General features: G+C 49.3%; 1 protein-coding gene across 3 annotated transcripts in view; it reads right to left on the reverse strand.

Moving 5' to 3' along the window:
* Nucleotides 1-12854, reverse strand: part of MUSK (muscle associated receptor tyrosine kinase) — a 55149-nt gene that overhangs the window by 21036 nt on the left and 21259 nt on the right. For all 3 annotated transcript variants that reach the window (XM_075527179.1, XM_075527177.1, XM_075527178.1), the window contains 3 exons: nucleotides 7899-8023; nucleotides 3832-3991; nucleotides 2292-2298 (listed from right to left, as the gene is read on the reverse strand). In XM_075527179.1, coding sequence (XP_075383294.1) covers nucleotides 2292-2298; nucleotides 3832-3991; nucleotides 7899-8023 — 292 coding nt within the window. The remainder of the gene's footprint in view (nucleotides 1-2291; nucleotides 2299-3831; nucleotides 3992-7898; nucleotides 8024-12854) is intronic.

A 12854-nucleotide genomic window follows, 5' to 3' on the forward strand; every position in this document is an offset into this window, starting at 1 on the left:
AAACTCTGCAAGATCAAACCAGCCAAGTTCCTGGCTGCCCCTCCTCAGCTCCTGCATCCCTCCTGAACCTGCCTCTCTTCCACGCGTGTTTAGGTGGGAGACACAGGGAGGAGAAAGGCACAAGCCTCTGCAGTTTTCCTTCTGGTGCTTCCCTGCCAGGTCCTCTCTTCACCACGTCTCCCACTTTGCGACCTCCTGCCACAAAGCATGGGGCCAGAGCTATGCCGGAGCAATAAAAAGCACAGCAGGGTCGGCTCCTTTGTGGGCCATTTATTTATCTTTCCCGCTTTTTTCGCATCGAGCAGGAGACGGCTGTCATCCCTCCCTCCCTTCTTCCCCACGGCCATCAAAAGGGAGCAGCAGGGCGAGGGCACACACAGGTCGGCTGTGCTCCCAGCAGCTCCCACGGCCGCCCCACGGCAGCAAGGTCTGCGGGTGGGGATGTGCCATCCGTGGGATGCAGTGCCCTCGGTGGGAGGGGAAACCTGGGAAAACGGCCTCCCCTGTGTGCGGGGACGGCTCATTTGGGGAGGGAGGAGGGCTGGGTGCAGCTGTCCCCACTGCTCGTTCGGCCAGTTTAAATGGGGTCAGGGAGTTCAATTCACAACATGCCAACCATTTCGAGTAGCCAGCAGAGCTATTTGTATCTTTGCCTTCTCTTTCTTTCCCCTGTCCAAATAATCAGCCATTGTCAACCCTGGGGGTTCTTGCTGTTTTTCTTCAGAAAGCTGGAGGTACACGGACAAGGGATTATACAGGACACCTAGATTTCAGCTTTTCAGATGCCGCTCTCTGCAGATGACACTCTCTGGCCCTGGTTTAGCTGCACTACTTCGGGCTCAATGTCAATTTTTTAAAAAATTATTATTTTTTCCTATATGTCACATTGGCTTAAAAATACAGGAAGGCACTGATTCTTTGAGGTAGTACCAAAACGGCAGTGATGCTGAGACACCCTGCATCACCCATGGCTCATGGACACCCCTTCATGTGACACAGGCACTCCTGGCATCCTTCGCCAGCCCCACAGCCCGTGACATCTCCCTGGCACAGAGCAGGTGTCCCCACAGCACCGCACTGTCCCCAGCGCCCTGCTACAGCCGTACTTGGTGTGGCCAGGGTCACATTATTCGCATTTTCCTGATGGTGCCCGTTGTGCTTAATCTGAAAGGTGCACCCTTCCTGTGCCCCAAGAGACAAAAGAGGGCACAGGCGTGCATGGGGCAGCTGTGCTGCTGACTTCAGCGGGCTGCAGAAGCAGCCTGACCAGAGCCGCCAGCACTAATATTGTGTTTCCTCGCTTTTTTAAAACCTGCAGGGAGACATGGACAGGGCTACGATGGAGAAGCAGCAACAATGTGTTTCTCACAACACCTTGTCACAGAAAGGGAATTCTGTGCAGCAAATGTTGAGAACAACTGTGGGACAGAAGGGCTGAGCGTTTGATCACTGTTCCCATGCCTATCACACCTACATGGGTGCAGGAGTAAGGCATAAGTCTGCCATCATCATCAGGTGGTCACTAAATCACTTACAAATTTCCTGAATCAATCTTGCAAGCCTTTGTGAGGGAGGCAGGGGCCCTCGCAGGGAGCCTGTGTCAGCAGAGTGGCAAAGCCATCTGCTCAGACTTTCTCAGGCTCTGCTCTTTGCTCTGAGGGCCAGTAGCTCCCAGCCCTCCTCCCAGGCTAAAGCTCTCATTTGCTTTCCAGACTGATCTGCCAATGCAGCACGTAGAAATATGCTAGGACTCTAGAAAGAAAAAGTCAGCCAAATTTTTTGGTACTCTGAAAAATACTAAGCAAAAGTGCATGTCTGATCACATATAAGTGGCTTTACCCATCCATAACTCTGCTTGAACAAATATCTAAACCTCTCTTGCCCTGATCTGGTGATCACTGAACCAAAACATTGGCTGTGTACAGACAGGAGTTTAACTTGCAGTTAAGCTTTTGCCTGTAAACTTTTAAGGTCAGTGAAGTTGCAGATGTGTAACTTTGTGCAGAATTTGCTTCAGAATATTCTGCCCAGTACCGTATTTTAAAAATCCTTCCTGATGTGGGATCCACTGCTTGCATGATACAGAAGCATCCTTATCTACCTGGTCCCAGTCTCCAATTTCGCCTGTATAAAGAAGCTCAGTGTTCCCTTCAGGTGAACTTCATCTGCATGCTTGGCATCCAGAAACCCACTCCCTTCATTTAAGCAAAAGTAACCAAATCCCCTTGGTTCATCATTCTTCTCCCTGGCCCAGAGAAAACCCCCAGGCAGCCACAGAAAGTCATTCTTACCTCCACTCTGCCAGGAGGCACCGGATCCAGGAATTGTGATGAGCCAGGAGAAAGAAGAAATGGAAAAGACATCAGTGACACTTCATTGCCCCCCTAAGATGCAGGAGTTAGGATTTCCATGCTAGGAAATCTGTCTGAGACCTGTAAGCTGTCTGAAAAGGATGCAGCTAAATTCTGTCCTTATTTTACACCTTCTTGTGTGGAAGAAGAGTTGAGCAACACTGGGTGCCGTAGGGGGAGAGGGAATGAGGAAGAGGAAGTGGGTTGGTGACTGCAGTTGTTGTTGAGGTGGGCTGTTGCACCCTAAACCCACCCCTTTACCCTTATCCTTTGGGTCCTACATAACCGGCAGATAGCATCCTCTGTTTAAGCCGCCCATGCACCCACTACTGCAGGCAGCAGCTGTAACAGGTGGGAGAAACCAGGGCTGGAGGAGTAGCGCAGGCACACGGTCGTGCCCCCCGCTTGCAGCTCCGTGGGGAGCTGGGCTGCGCCGGCATGGGGAGCAGGCATTGATCATCGGCCAAGGACTGGGACACCTCTGCCGTGGGACCCTCGGGAGCTGGGATGAGGCCAAAGCAGGCTCCTGCTCATGTCTGGGGGGGTTGCTCCCATCTTGCTGTACACAGGCAGCCTGGAGTAAGGCAGTGCAGCTTCTCCCACCAGCCTAAAGCACCTGGCCTCCCTACTGCATTTGCAGATCTGCTTCAGGGGCAGAGCCTTGCCTGGGCTAAAAGAAGAAGTGGGGATGTGAAATACAGCACCAAGTGTTGAGTCTCCTATGGGGCAGAGCTTGCTGCTAGGTCTGAATGCCCACTGTAAGAAAGGGCATGGTTATTTTCTCAACAGAGCAGAAGCTGAGGCACAGAGAGAGGGGGCAGATGCATGCCTGGTTAACAGCAGGACCAGGGCTACCACCCAGTGCCTGGAGTCCGAGGTGATTCCTCTTTCCTCAAACTAAATCCTCCTGCCTGTCCCAAGAGGGAAGGCACAAGCTGCCACCTTTCTCTTGGTGTGATAAATGCTGTCAGCTGTCTCAGACCATTGGTATTTCTCCTCTTTGGATCATTCTTTCCCTGTTTGGGAGATGTCTCTGGGAGCAGAGGTGACCCCAGGCGCGGTGGGGTACTGCTCCGACATGAACCTCCCTGCTTTCTGGGTGCAGCCCCCTGAGAAGCCAAAGTGCTCACGAAAGCTATTTTCACCTTGCTGTTAGGTGATACCAACGCTGGGTCATGGCCACAACTTCCTCTGCATGGATGAACTTACCAAGTGTGCTTCTAGGACACAAAGTACAAGATGGCATCAAACATTCAGGAAATGACAGCTGTGCCAGTCTCCAAAGTGTAAGAATATATGAGGAAATAGCCTGGCGGGGGGTGCACTTGTACTCAAATTTAGCCCCCTGCACACTATCAGCTCTCCAAGGCTTTCCCTTCTCCTCCAGATCACTTCATACCCCGTTCCTCTCCCCCAGCAGGGAAGCTAGGACTGTAACTGCAAGGGTAAAAAATTAACGACCCCTTCTTTCCCACCATACCTGAAACACTGATGGTTGCTGCAGCTTTTGCAGCTCCAAAAGTTTTGCTGTGTTTGTTCGTGGCGAGGCAAGTGAACAGGCCAGGTCGGGTGACGTACACCTGCAGCCTGGAGTCAACCACTCTGTCCTTGACACTTTCCGCTATAGACCCTGCAGAAACCTACGAGAGTGAAAAGCCCAGTGCAGTGGTGTTTCCAACAAAGGCAAACAAACAAACCAAGGAAAAATCTAAGACACCTAGCCCCAAACATTTAAATTGGCAGACAAAGATGTAGCAAGCAGATAGAAGTGGCAGAGAGCTAAAGCTGCTGGTGTTATTTTGGTGCTTTCATAGCAGCTCACTTCACAGACAAAAGCAAATGTTAAAGACGTCTCCTATTTCACACTTCAGCAATACTTTTGCAATTAATTTTCAGTTCCAGAGGGCTGTAGCCTCAGTTTTGCTCATGTAATTGAACTGGCTAATTACTTCAGGACCTCTTCTAGTAGATTGTTTGCCTATTCATGCCTCAGCAGGGAAGGGCACAAGGTGGCTTTGTAGACCATAGCTATACAGAGGGAGAAAAGAAAAGAGTTTGGAAGTTGTTGATTCTGGATTAATGTAACCACTGCCACACTTCCAAAGCAGTCACGAGCAAAGCAAGCTCTCTGGCTCCAACACTTTGGCAGATACCCGATAGATTTTCTTATCTCACACCTGGAAATATGGAAGGGGCTGCAGATGTGGTGATTTTGGCCAGCTCTTTTTCCCCGGTCAGAAATTCCCAGGTAAATGAGCTTGGAGCCTGCTGATTTTGGCCAGCTGGGCTTGATCTTATCCTCAAGTCTTCCCTGCTCATATGGCATCCATTAATGTAGGAGGACACAGTACACCAAGACTCTACCTTGCAAAGGCAGTAGGGAGGAGCAGCATTGCCTGCTCTACCCTTCATACTGATAGGAAGCATCAAGTGTAATTCAAGCAATATGTGGCTGCCAGTGGATCCCACCGGTGCGACCTGGTGCTAAGGACAGTGAGAGTTGTCTCCCTGGATCCATCCCAGCAAAGCACTCTACCTATGCATTTATCTGAGAGGTTAGAGAGATCAGTCTGACCTCCCTGGAAGTTAGTAGAAACATGATTTCAATGGGATCTGTGTCTGCTCCCAAAGGTATTAACAGTGATAATTGAAAAAGCAAGAAGGGATGCATCAGTGTTGTATCACATCTTCAGCAAGCAGATTGGTTTCTCTCTGAAAAGAAAATGCTGAGAATAATATATTTGTTTTGCCTTGCTCAGGCTCAGCTTGGAGTTGTGGTGAGGGAATGTGCATGGGAAGAAATCACTAAATAACCAGACCAACACAGTTATTTTAAGTATTGCATCAGGGATGGGTCGTATGCTGGTCACTGTGCAAATGCAGGGACCAGGGATATTTTTTGGCTGTATGCTGTGAAGAAAGTTCAGGTGGTTGGGAGCTCAGGGGATATTTTTTCACAAGTTTCTCTTTTGTTACAGCGCTGGTCAGATTTCTTTTTAGAATTTTTTTCTCCCCAGAAACCACTCAGCACTAAGACACTGCCGGGACCTTCCTGGTGGAAAGGAGGAATTTCTTTACAGGCTGCCCCTGCCTCCCAGCATCCTGCTGAGAGAAGTGGCCACTTGCCCTGAGCTGGCTTGTGCTGACCTGGTCCTCTCTCCCTCCTTACCCCTCAAGCCTCGGGTGTACCCCATCCTGTTAGCTCCCGTCCCAGCAGCACTGGACCGTGCCTGGCGAGCACGGAGAGCCAGGATTGCTCCTCCGGGCTTGGGCCGTGGGAGGAAAAGGGCACTCAGCTAGCTGCAAGCAGTACGAGCGGTACGCATAGTCACAGGCACCGTGGAAAATCACAGGTGAAAGTGTCAGGTAGTTGTGCTTAGGACTTCCACACTGGCCAGCTGTCGTTTTCTCTACTGGGAACCTCAAGCCATTCCCTTGTGTTAATTGATTCCCTTCCCTTTTCAAATAACATTCCCTGAGATTTTGTTTCCAGCACGTCTTTTTTTAGCCTTTAAAACGCCACCTCAGCCACCACCAAAGCAGAGAGACCTCTTCACATCTTCATACCTGGCTCACTCATTCTTCTTGGTGCAGAAAACTACAGTTTAAGGTCCCTGATGCCCCATGGTGCATAGCAGGAGGAAAAGGAATTGTGTTTCTGTTTAGGTAGGCAAGGCAGCTGCTGCACAGAGGACCTTCCATCCTTCTCTTCAAAGGCAGCTCAGGAACCTCAGCAGAGTCCCACTCTTGAAACCTCAGGACAATTACAGGTCGGCGTTCAGAGACAGTAATGCCGCAGGCACATTGCTTGCCCATGAGCCAGCCCTCAAACGCACACACTCCCACACTCCAGTCCACCCACTTCCTGGCCTGACTTTCCCAGAGATGGACTCTCGTGAAGGTCTCCTTGCCATATTTAAAATGAGGCAGTGTGGAGCACCACCATCCTGGGACTGGGCTTTGCCTTGCAGACAGGAATGGGGCAGAGCAGATCTGACCATCCAGGCAGTGGCCCCGGGCAGGGGCTGAGCATCGTCTCACACACAGCTCTCTGTGGGACTCACGCACTGTGGGAATCTGGCAGAGCATGGGTCTGTGCTCCAGAAATACTCTGCCCTTGCCAGTGACCCCAGACCCCCCGAAAGGTTTCTTCCCCAATGGGGAAGAAGTCTTAATGAACGCCTGCAGTTGTCTCAAAATAATTATTGCCAGAAACTACCAAGGACCCACTGGGCTCTGTGGAGGCTGATCTGCTCCCTTTGCTGTTCTCCCTAATGACCTCGAGTGAATACAGAAAATTATCCCTAATCAGACTGGAGGACACAATAAGGTTTCTATGAGATAAGGAAGGCAAGAGAGCCTGCAGAGTAGCCCAGGCTCCTTAATAATGTATTTTAATACGTGCAAAGAGGGGACACAGACCAGGATGAAGACAGCCTCCTGAAGTAAGGAACTGGAGCGAGAGGATTTATTGGCCCTGTTGGACAAGCAAGTCCACAGGAATGGCCATGGCCAGCTGGTGGCCAGAAGGACTTGGGGTTGACAGGGGGTCAGTGAGAAAGAGCAGAGGCAAATTGCCAGCCTACACGCAACAGCTGCTCCACCTGCCTCCACAGCATCACCCCCTGGGGCTCACATCCTTAAAAAAAGCTGTTGAAAGACCACAGAGAGCATAAAACATGTCCACCATAAGCATGTGAACACTGGAGGAAACCCATGGCAGGCTCAGGCTGCAGAGCCGCTGTGACTGCGGTGCACTGCTCACTCCCGCGGAGGCAATATCGGGTGTCAAGCGGCCCTTCAGTTCAGCTGAAGGGAACGCATTGCAATAGCCTACACAGGGACATGAAAGCCAGACGAATTCAAAGCAGGCACCTATTTTAAATGGTCAGGATAAGTAGACCACGGAACAATTTCCTGTGAGAAGCAGTGGATTTGCATCTCTTGGTGCCTGCCGCTGAAGAGAGTGCACATTTCTTGAGGACATGCTGCTAGCCAGGAATAAATTGATAACATACTTCAGCGTGTCACCTAGGTCAGTCTAGAAAAGTTCAGATCTATTCATGTGCAAATATGCTATGCATATAGGCTGTCCCACAGGTATTTTGCCTCAAGACAGTTTGCTCTACCTAACTACCTCGGTTTGTGTTATTTTGTCAAACAAGCAATTTTGCCATGTTATTGTTACCACATTAAGAGAAAGGAGGGGAAAAGTGGCTGCAGAAATACTTAAACCCACAATGAAGTACTAGAAACCCTGGCTCAGAGAAAGGTTGTAAGCATCTAAAGCATCCTTCATCTTGGGCTTTCCAGACCCTAACAAATTAACCCATGCAACACCCTGGAGAAGGGAGGAGTGTTTTGCAGAGGAGAAAACTGCAGCAGGGAGACAAGACAGGCTCAATTTGATTACAGAGCAAGGCGCTAAGTAAGGCAGGAATAGAAACCATGGGTGCTGGCTCCCAGCCCCACATTTTAATCCCTGGGCTGTGCTTCCGGCTGCTACCAGCCTTCTGGGGCCAAAAGCATGAAAAAAGAGGCACTTACAGCTTTTCCATTTTCCAGCCAGGTGACGGTGGGGACTGGAAGGCCGGTCGCTGTGCACCGCAACGTCACCACAGACCCAAAGGTGATATTTTGGGATTCAGGAGCCTTCAGGATTCTGGCAAAAACTGCAGGAGAAGACAAAGGTGCTAGTTGAACAGTGATGTAAAGCTGAGGTTGTGCTGGTGTGGGGATGCTTCCTCCCTGACAGGTCTTGAAATAAGCCACGGCCCCACAAACAAAAGCAGAGCATAGCACGGGCTTCCCAGTGAGCCATAGTCTTGGGAGAGTGACGAGGAGGAGAAAAAAAGTGATTGATGTGGTTATGTTCTGCACCTTACAGACCCAAGTTTTACCTCTGGAAATTTTACATCGTCTGAGTTCGGCACCTCAGAGGAGGTAACGTGCAGAAAACCAAGGGCAGACTCATTGGTAGTGTGCAAATGGGACAGCTTATAGCAAATACGCCGCAATTTACCATGCTGCCCTGCCAAGGGTGACCTCATGCAAAACTTGTTCAAAACCATCACGGGAGACCACCAGTGTGGTCACAAACTGTGAAGGTTAAGGGTCAGATAAGCTCCTCAGTGTGATCGTAGTGATTAGGACTTACCATGGAGAGCCGCAAACCCCAGCATTTCCCATGCCATGACAACCTGCCCTAAGAGGGGAGAGTCTAACATTGAGTTATGGGGGAACAGCTGGCAAAGACTTTGGGAAGCTGAGACTGTAGGGGAAAAGTAGGTTTTTAAAGTGACTTTTCATCTCTGCTGCTCTTGCTTCTTTTGTAGCAATACGGTTACTGGGCAGTTTGAAGATAAGCAAGATAAGTGCCTCCCTGCTCCAAGAAATTATTTTTTTCTTGGTGAAAGGAAGAACTGAAGCATTTTTGCTGAAAATGTATTTCGATCCAGAAACACCACTCTGATAGCCTCCACAAGCTGTATTTCAGCTGCTGTACTTGGACCACATAGAGGAAAGCAGAGAAGAGAGATGTTTCCCATGCGGAACATTTGAGTTTTGACCCAAAATTTTTAATGGAGATGCCTGAATGTCTGTGCAGAAGCAGGCTGAATAGTTCTGTGCCATTTCTTACTCCAGTTTCTCATGCTTAGTGTGTAATGCTTGCTCTCTACCTTCTGGGCTGCACAGCAGTGACTAAAAGTGTCCATCAGAACTTTTAGTAAGCAGGGGAGTTTCTCTTGGAGTTCTCAGACAAGCCTGATATCTTGTTTGCCACTTTTGCTATCTGTATGGTTCCCCTTACCAACATATCTGATTATATCACTGTCTTCTGTGTCTCTGTTTGCCCAGCTCACCTCTTGGCACTGGCCACTGGTTGCTCCCAGACGGACACCTCCAATGCAGAGCAAGTAGGAGACCAATGAGGGTCCCTTCAGAAACTGAACAACTGTCCCCACCACTTGAGATGGGAAGGCTTCGTCTGCAAAATTTTAGTTGGAAAAAAAAAAGTATATGCTTTCCACATAGTCCTTCCACCCAGTCTTGTCCTGGTAAAGGGCTGAGATTTGTGTTAACAAAGAGGCTAAAACCAGCTTTTGCTCATTGATAGGCAACACTGGGAGTACATTTCAGCGTAGAAACCTTTTTGTCTTAGGAGCATAGCCATTCAATAGGCTCCTGGGCAGGGGTTTTTAGGAAGATAAAATGTAATGTAAGTGAAGTGAAAAGGGTGGGAGGATACGTATTATATTCAGCTTCTTAATTCCTCTACGGTCTCCAAGCAGTCCCTCACTGTTGACACTCAGTGCCACTTGCTTCAAGTCAAAGCAGAGCGGCATCAGGGCTGCTGCGTCCCCCCTGCCCCTCAGCGAGGCAGCACGTACGAAGCTCCACTGCTACCGAGGAAAGCTGCAGTCACTGGCCAGGGACTTTCCTGACAAATAATAAGCAAAATGAAACCTTTGCCTGAAGTTTCACTTCAGGCCATTAACACCAGATGGTTATGAATTCAGCCCCAAGTGCCCCGGTCCAAGCTAATAATTACTTTTATACTTTGTTCAGAGAAATACTAAACTTTTGGACCTGTCCCCTGACAGCAGTTACGTGCACATGGCTCCTGCTGAAGCTAGCACATTAGGTCTCAGAGCCAGAATACGGCCCTCAGTGCTTTTCTCATGCTGCTGTTGGTTTCTCAGTGTGCTGCTGGGACCCTGCCCACCTGACAACTCTGCTGCTCGGATGCTGCCCAGCTTAATTAATACCAAAGTGACAAATTAACAGCACCCCGTTAGCCAGTGCCCGACACAGGCACATATGCCCTCCTCCGTACCGGCTGCTCTCCCCAAATCTGCGAAGAGCTGTCAGCCAGGAGAAAAAAAGGCGCACTTCAAAAATGATGGCAATTGCCCAGGCAGGGAGCAAAGCCACAGCGAGCGCGGCTCATGTGCGGCACCTGCGGGGAGCAGAAAGCTGCATCCCACTCCCTGGGGTCCCCCCGCCAGCGCTGATCGCTGCGCTAGCTTTAGTAGCACAGCACACTGCTGGTGCGAGCACTTGTCCACCAGCATAGGGAAGGCAAAGGGTCAGGCATTCGAGCCTAAAACACCCAATACAGGGGTAAAAAATCCAGCCACAGCTGCTAAGCATTCACATGTTTCTTGTGGAAAGTATTGCAGGTGTATTGTCTAGCACAGGGAGGGATGGCTAAATAAAAGTGGGCCTGTAAGGAAATAAGCTGATTTCCAAAGTGTAGCGGAATGGAAGCTACTGCTAGCCCCAGTGCCACTGTGTGCATTTCCAGGACTTTCAAAATTGCAGTTACAGATTTAATACTTTAACATTTCAAGTACCTATATTTGCATGCTTTTTAAAAGTATTTTACTTAAAGTTTAACTATTTGACTTAAGTACTTAGCTCTAGATACCACGAATGGAATAACCTGGGGTGCTTTACATTATTTTATTTTTAAGTGAGAAATTCCCTGGGACAAGGGCTGGACTCCCCGGGTCCTGACAGGCTTTGGAGCACCGCTGACTGGCACACCCAGGGACACATTTTCCAAAGGACTCTTCATCACTTTGGGAAACAACATTAAAAAAAAATAGCATCAGCTATTTCTAAGCCCCATCATCTATGGGTGGATGATTGACACACTGCCATTGCTGGCAGATTTGGGTGCTGTGGGAAAGCCAGGACGGGTTGCGTGAGCAGCCAGTGTCACCTTCCACCAGTGCAAAGCGGGGCAAGACCACCAGGATGAGCTCAAGGTCCATACTGACAACTGCATCAGTGAGGAAATCTGTCCGGTAGCTAAATGGAGGAACCCAGCCCCCAAAACTATAACTTTTTTCCTCCACCATATTACACAAAGAAAAAAAAAGAGGTAAAGGTGAGGAAGAAATCGTGACCCTGATGGTGCCAACCTAAGCAACTGGCGGGGAGAGGCGGATGAAAGGAAGGAACAGGAAATAGCAATAAATGTTTGCAAAATTCACATTATTTGGTGGGCTCAGGACATGTTTTTGTTTTCGTTTTGCCTCAGAGTGAAAATTCCCAACAATCAGGCTATTTTGAACACCTCCATTACTTGTTCTCCTTTTCCAGATCCTCCCAAAAGTGGATTTTGACAGGACCTTTGCCTGTTTAGCTACATCACCACAAGGTTAACAACATTCACGTCAAGACCCCCCAGACTCTCAGCACGGGACTTACCCAAAGGCATGCCAAAAAGCAGTTAGTGAAGAAGGCTTCATTTATTTATTTATTTAAGTGGAAAATAAAACAGAGGAGCTGGAATGAAATCCAGCCAGCTAAAAGCCAAGCCAGCACGTTAAGTTTCACTCCCAAGCCCCCTAATAAATGTCCTTTCTTTTACAGCCCTGCTAAATGATGTGCTGTGCACTGCAGGGCTTGCTAGGAGGTATCTGCACCGCGGCCAGCTGCTCTCGTTTCTGAGAATTAGGTAACATCATCCAGTCCAAACAGTAGGGCTTTAATTCAGTCACGAAATTTTTATACTATAAAAAGATTAAAGCAGGGTCCCCCCCAGCCCCCGGTTTGAACAGCTAACTCTTTCCAGGTGACTTTGTTTTCCTGTCGCCTTTGACTGCGCTGTGTTTCATTTCCAGGGTTTGGGGCCCGATCCTGCAGTCCTGGCAGATGCCTGCCCCCTGACTGGGTAAGGCCTGTTTTTTTGTTAAAGCAGGCTGGATCGGGCCACTTGCATCCAGGCAGCAGCCTGGGTGGCCTGGGGCCATGCTGCTGCTTTCGGGAAAGGACAAAGTGATGCCCAGAACTCACGGGAACCCCTCGAGCGCACAGCCCCGCTGCAGGGGGACACCCCTTTTAGCCAGGGTTTCATAAAGCCTTAACACTGGCTTTGACGCACCAGGCCCAGTCAAGCACTGGTTTTGGAGTGTGGGGTGTTTTGTTTTTTTTTCCAGAGCCTCCGCTGGCTTTGGTGATCCTCGTCTTTCAGAGAACACGAGCAACATTTGCCAATGTACGGCAATTAACCCACCCTGGCAACATCCACACGTATTCACATCCAAGAGTTTGTTGCTAGTCCTGGCATACTGTAAAGTATATCTGATAGTCCAAACTGAGATAAGGCCACCAAGAGCTAAACCTGTGTTAGCAAACACCTGGCGAGAGTGGGTGCACGCTCCCTTCCCACTGCAGTCTGAGCCTGGTCTAACACATGAGCCAGACCTCGCGTGTCTGTACTGCCAGATCTGATACCTCAACCTGCTCCACTTTCCCCAGTTGTTTTGGTTTTATCATGAAAAAATGGCCTTTTGGGTGATTATGGCCAGGTCTTTCACTGAAATTTTTTTCCAGCTAAGCTGCAAAACATGATGGGTAAAGGCAACTCCTGTGTGCAAAAGGCCTTTTCCTCTGGTACAGCTGGTGCCGTGTTGAGAACCAATGTGTCTACATTGCTGGGAGAATTGGTAAGCTACACAGCACCTCGGAAACTTTCCTGATATAAATACC

This window comes from Mycteria americana, chromosome Z (genome assembly GCF_035582795.1).
Source record: "Mycteria americana isolate JAX WOST 10 ecotype Jacksonville Zoo and Gardens chromosome Z, USCA_MyAme_1.0, whole genome shotgun sequence".
NCBI lineage: Eukaryota > Metazoa > Chordata > Aves > Ciconiiformes > Ciconiidae > Mycteria > Mycteria americana.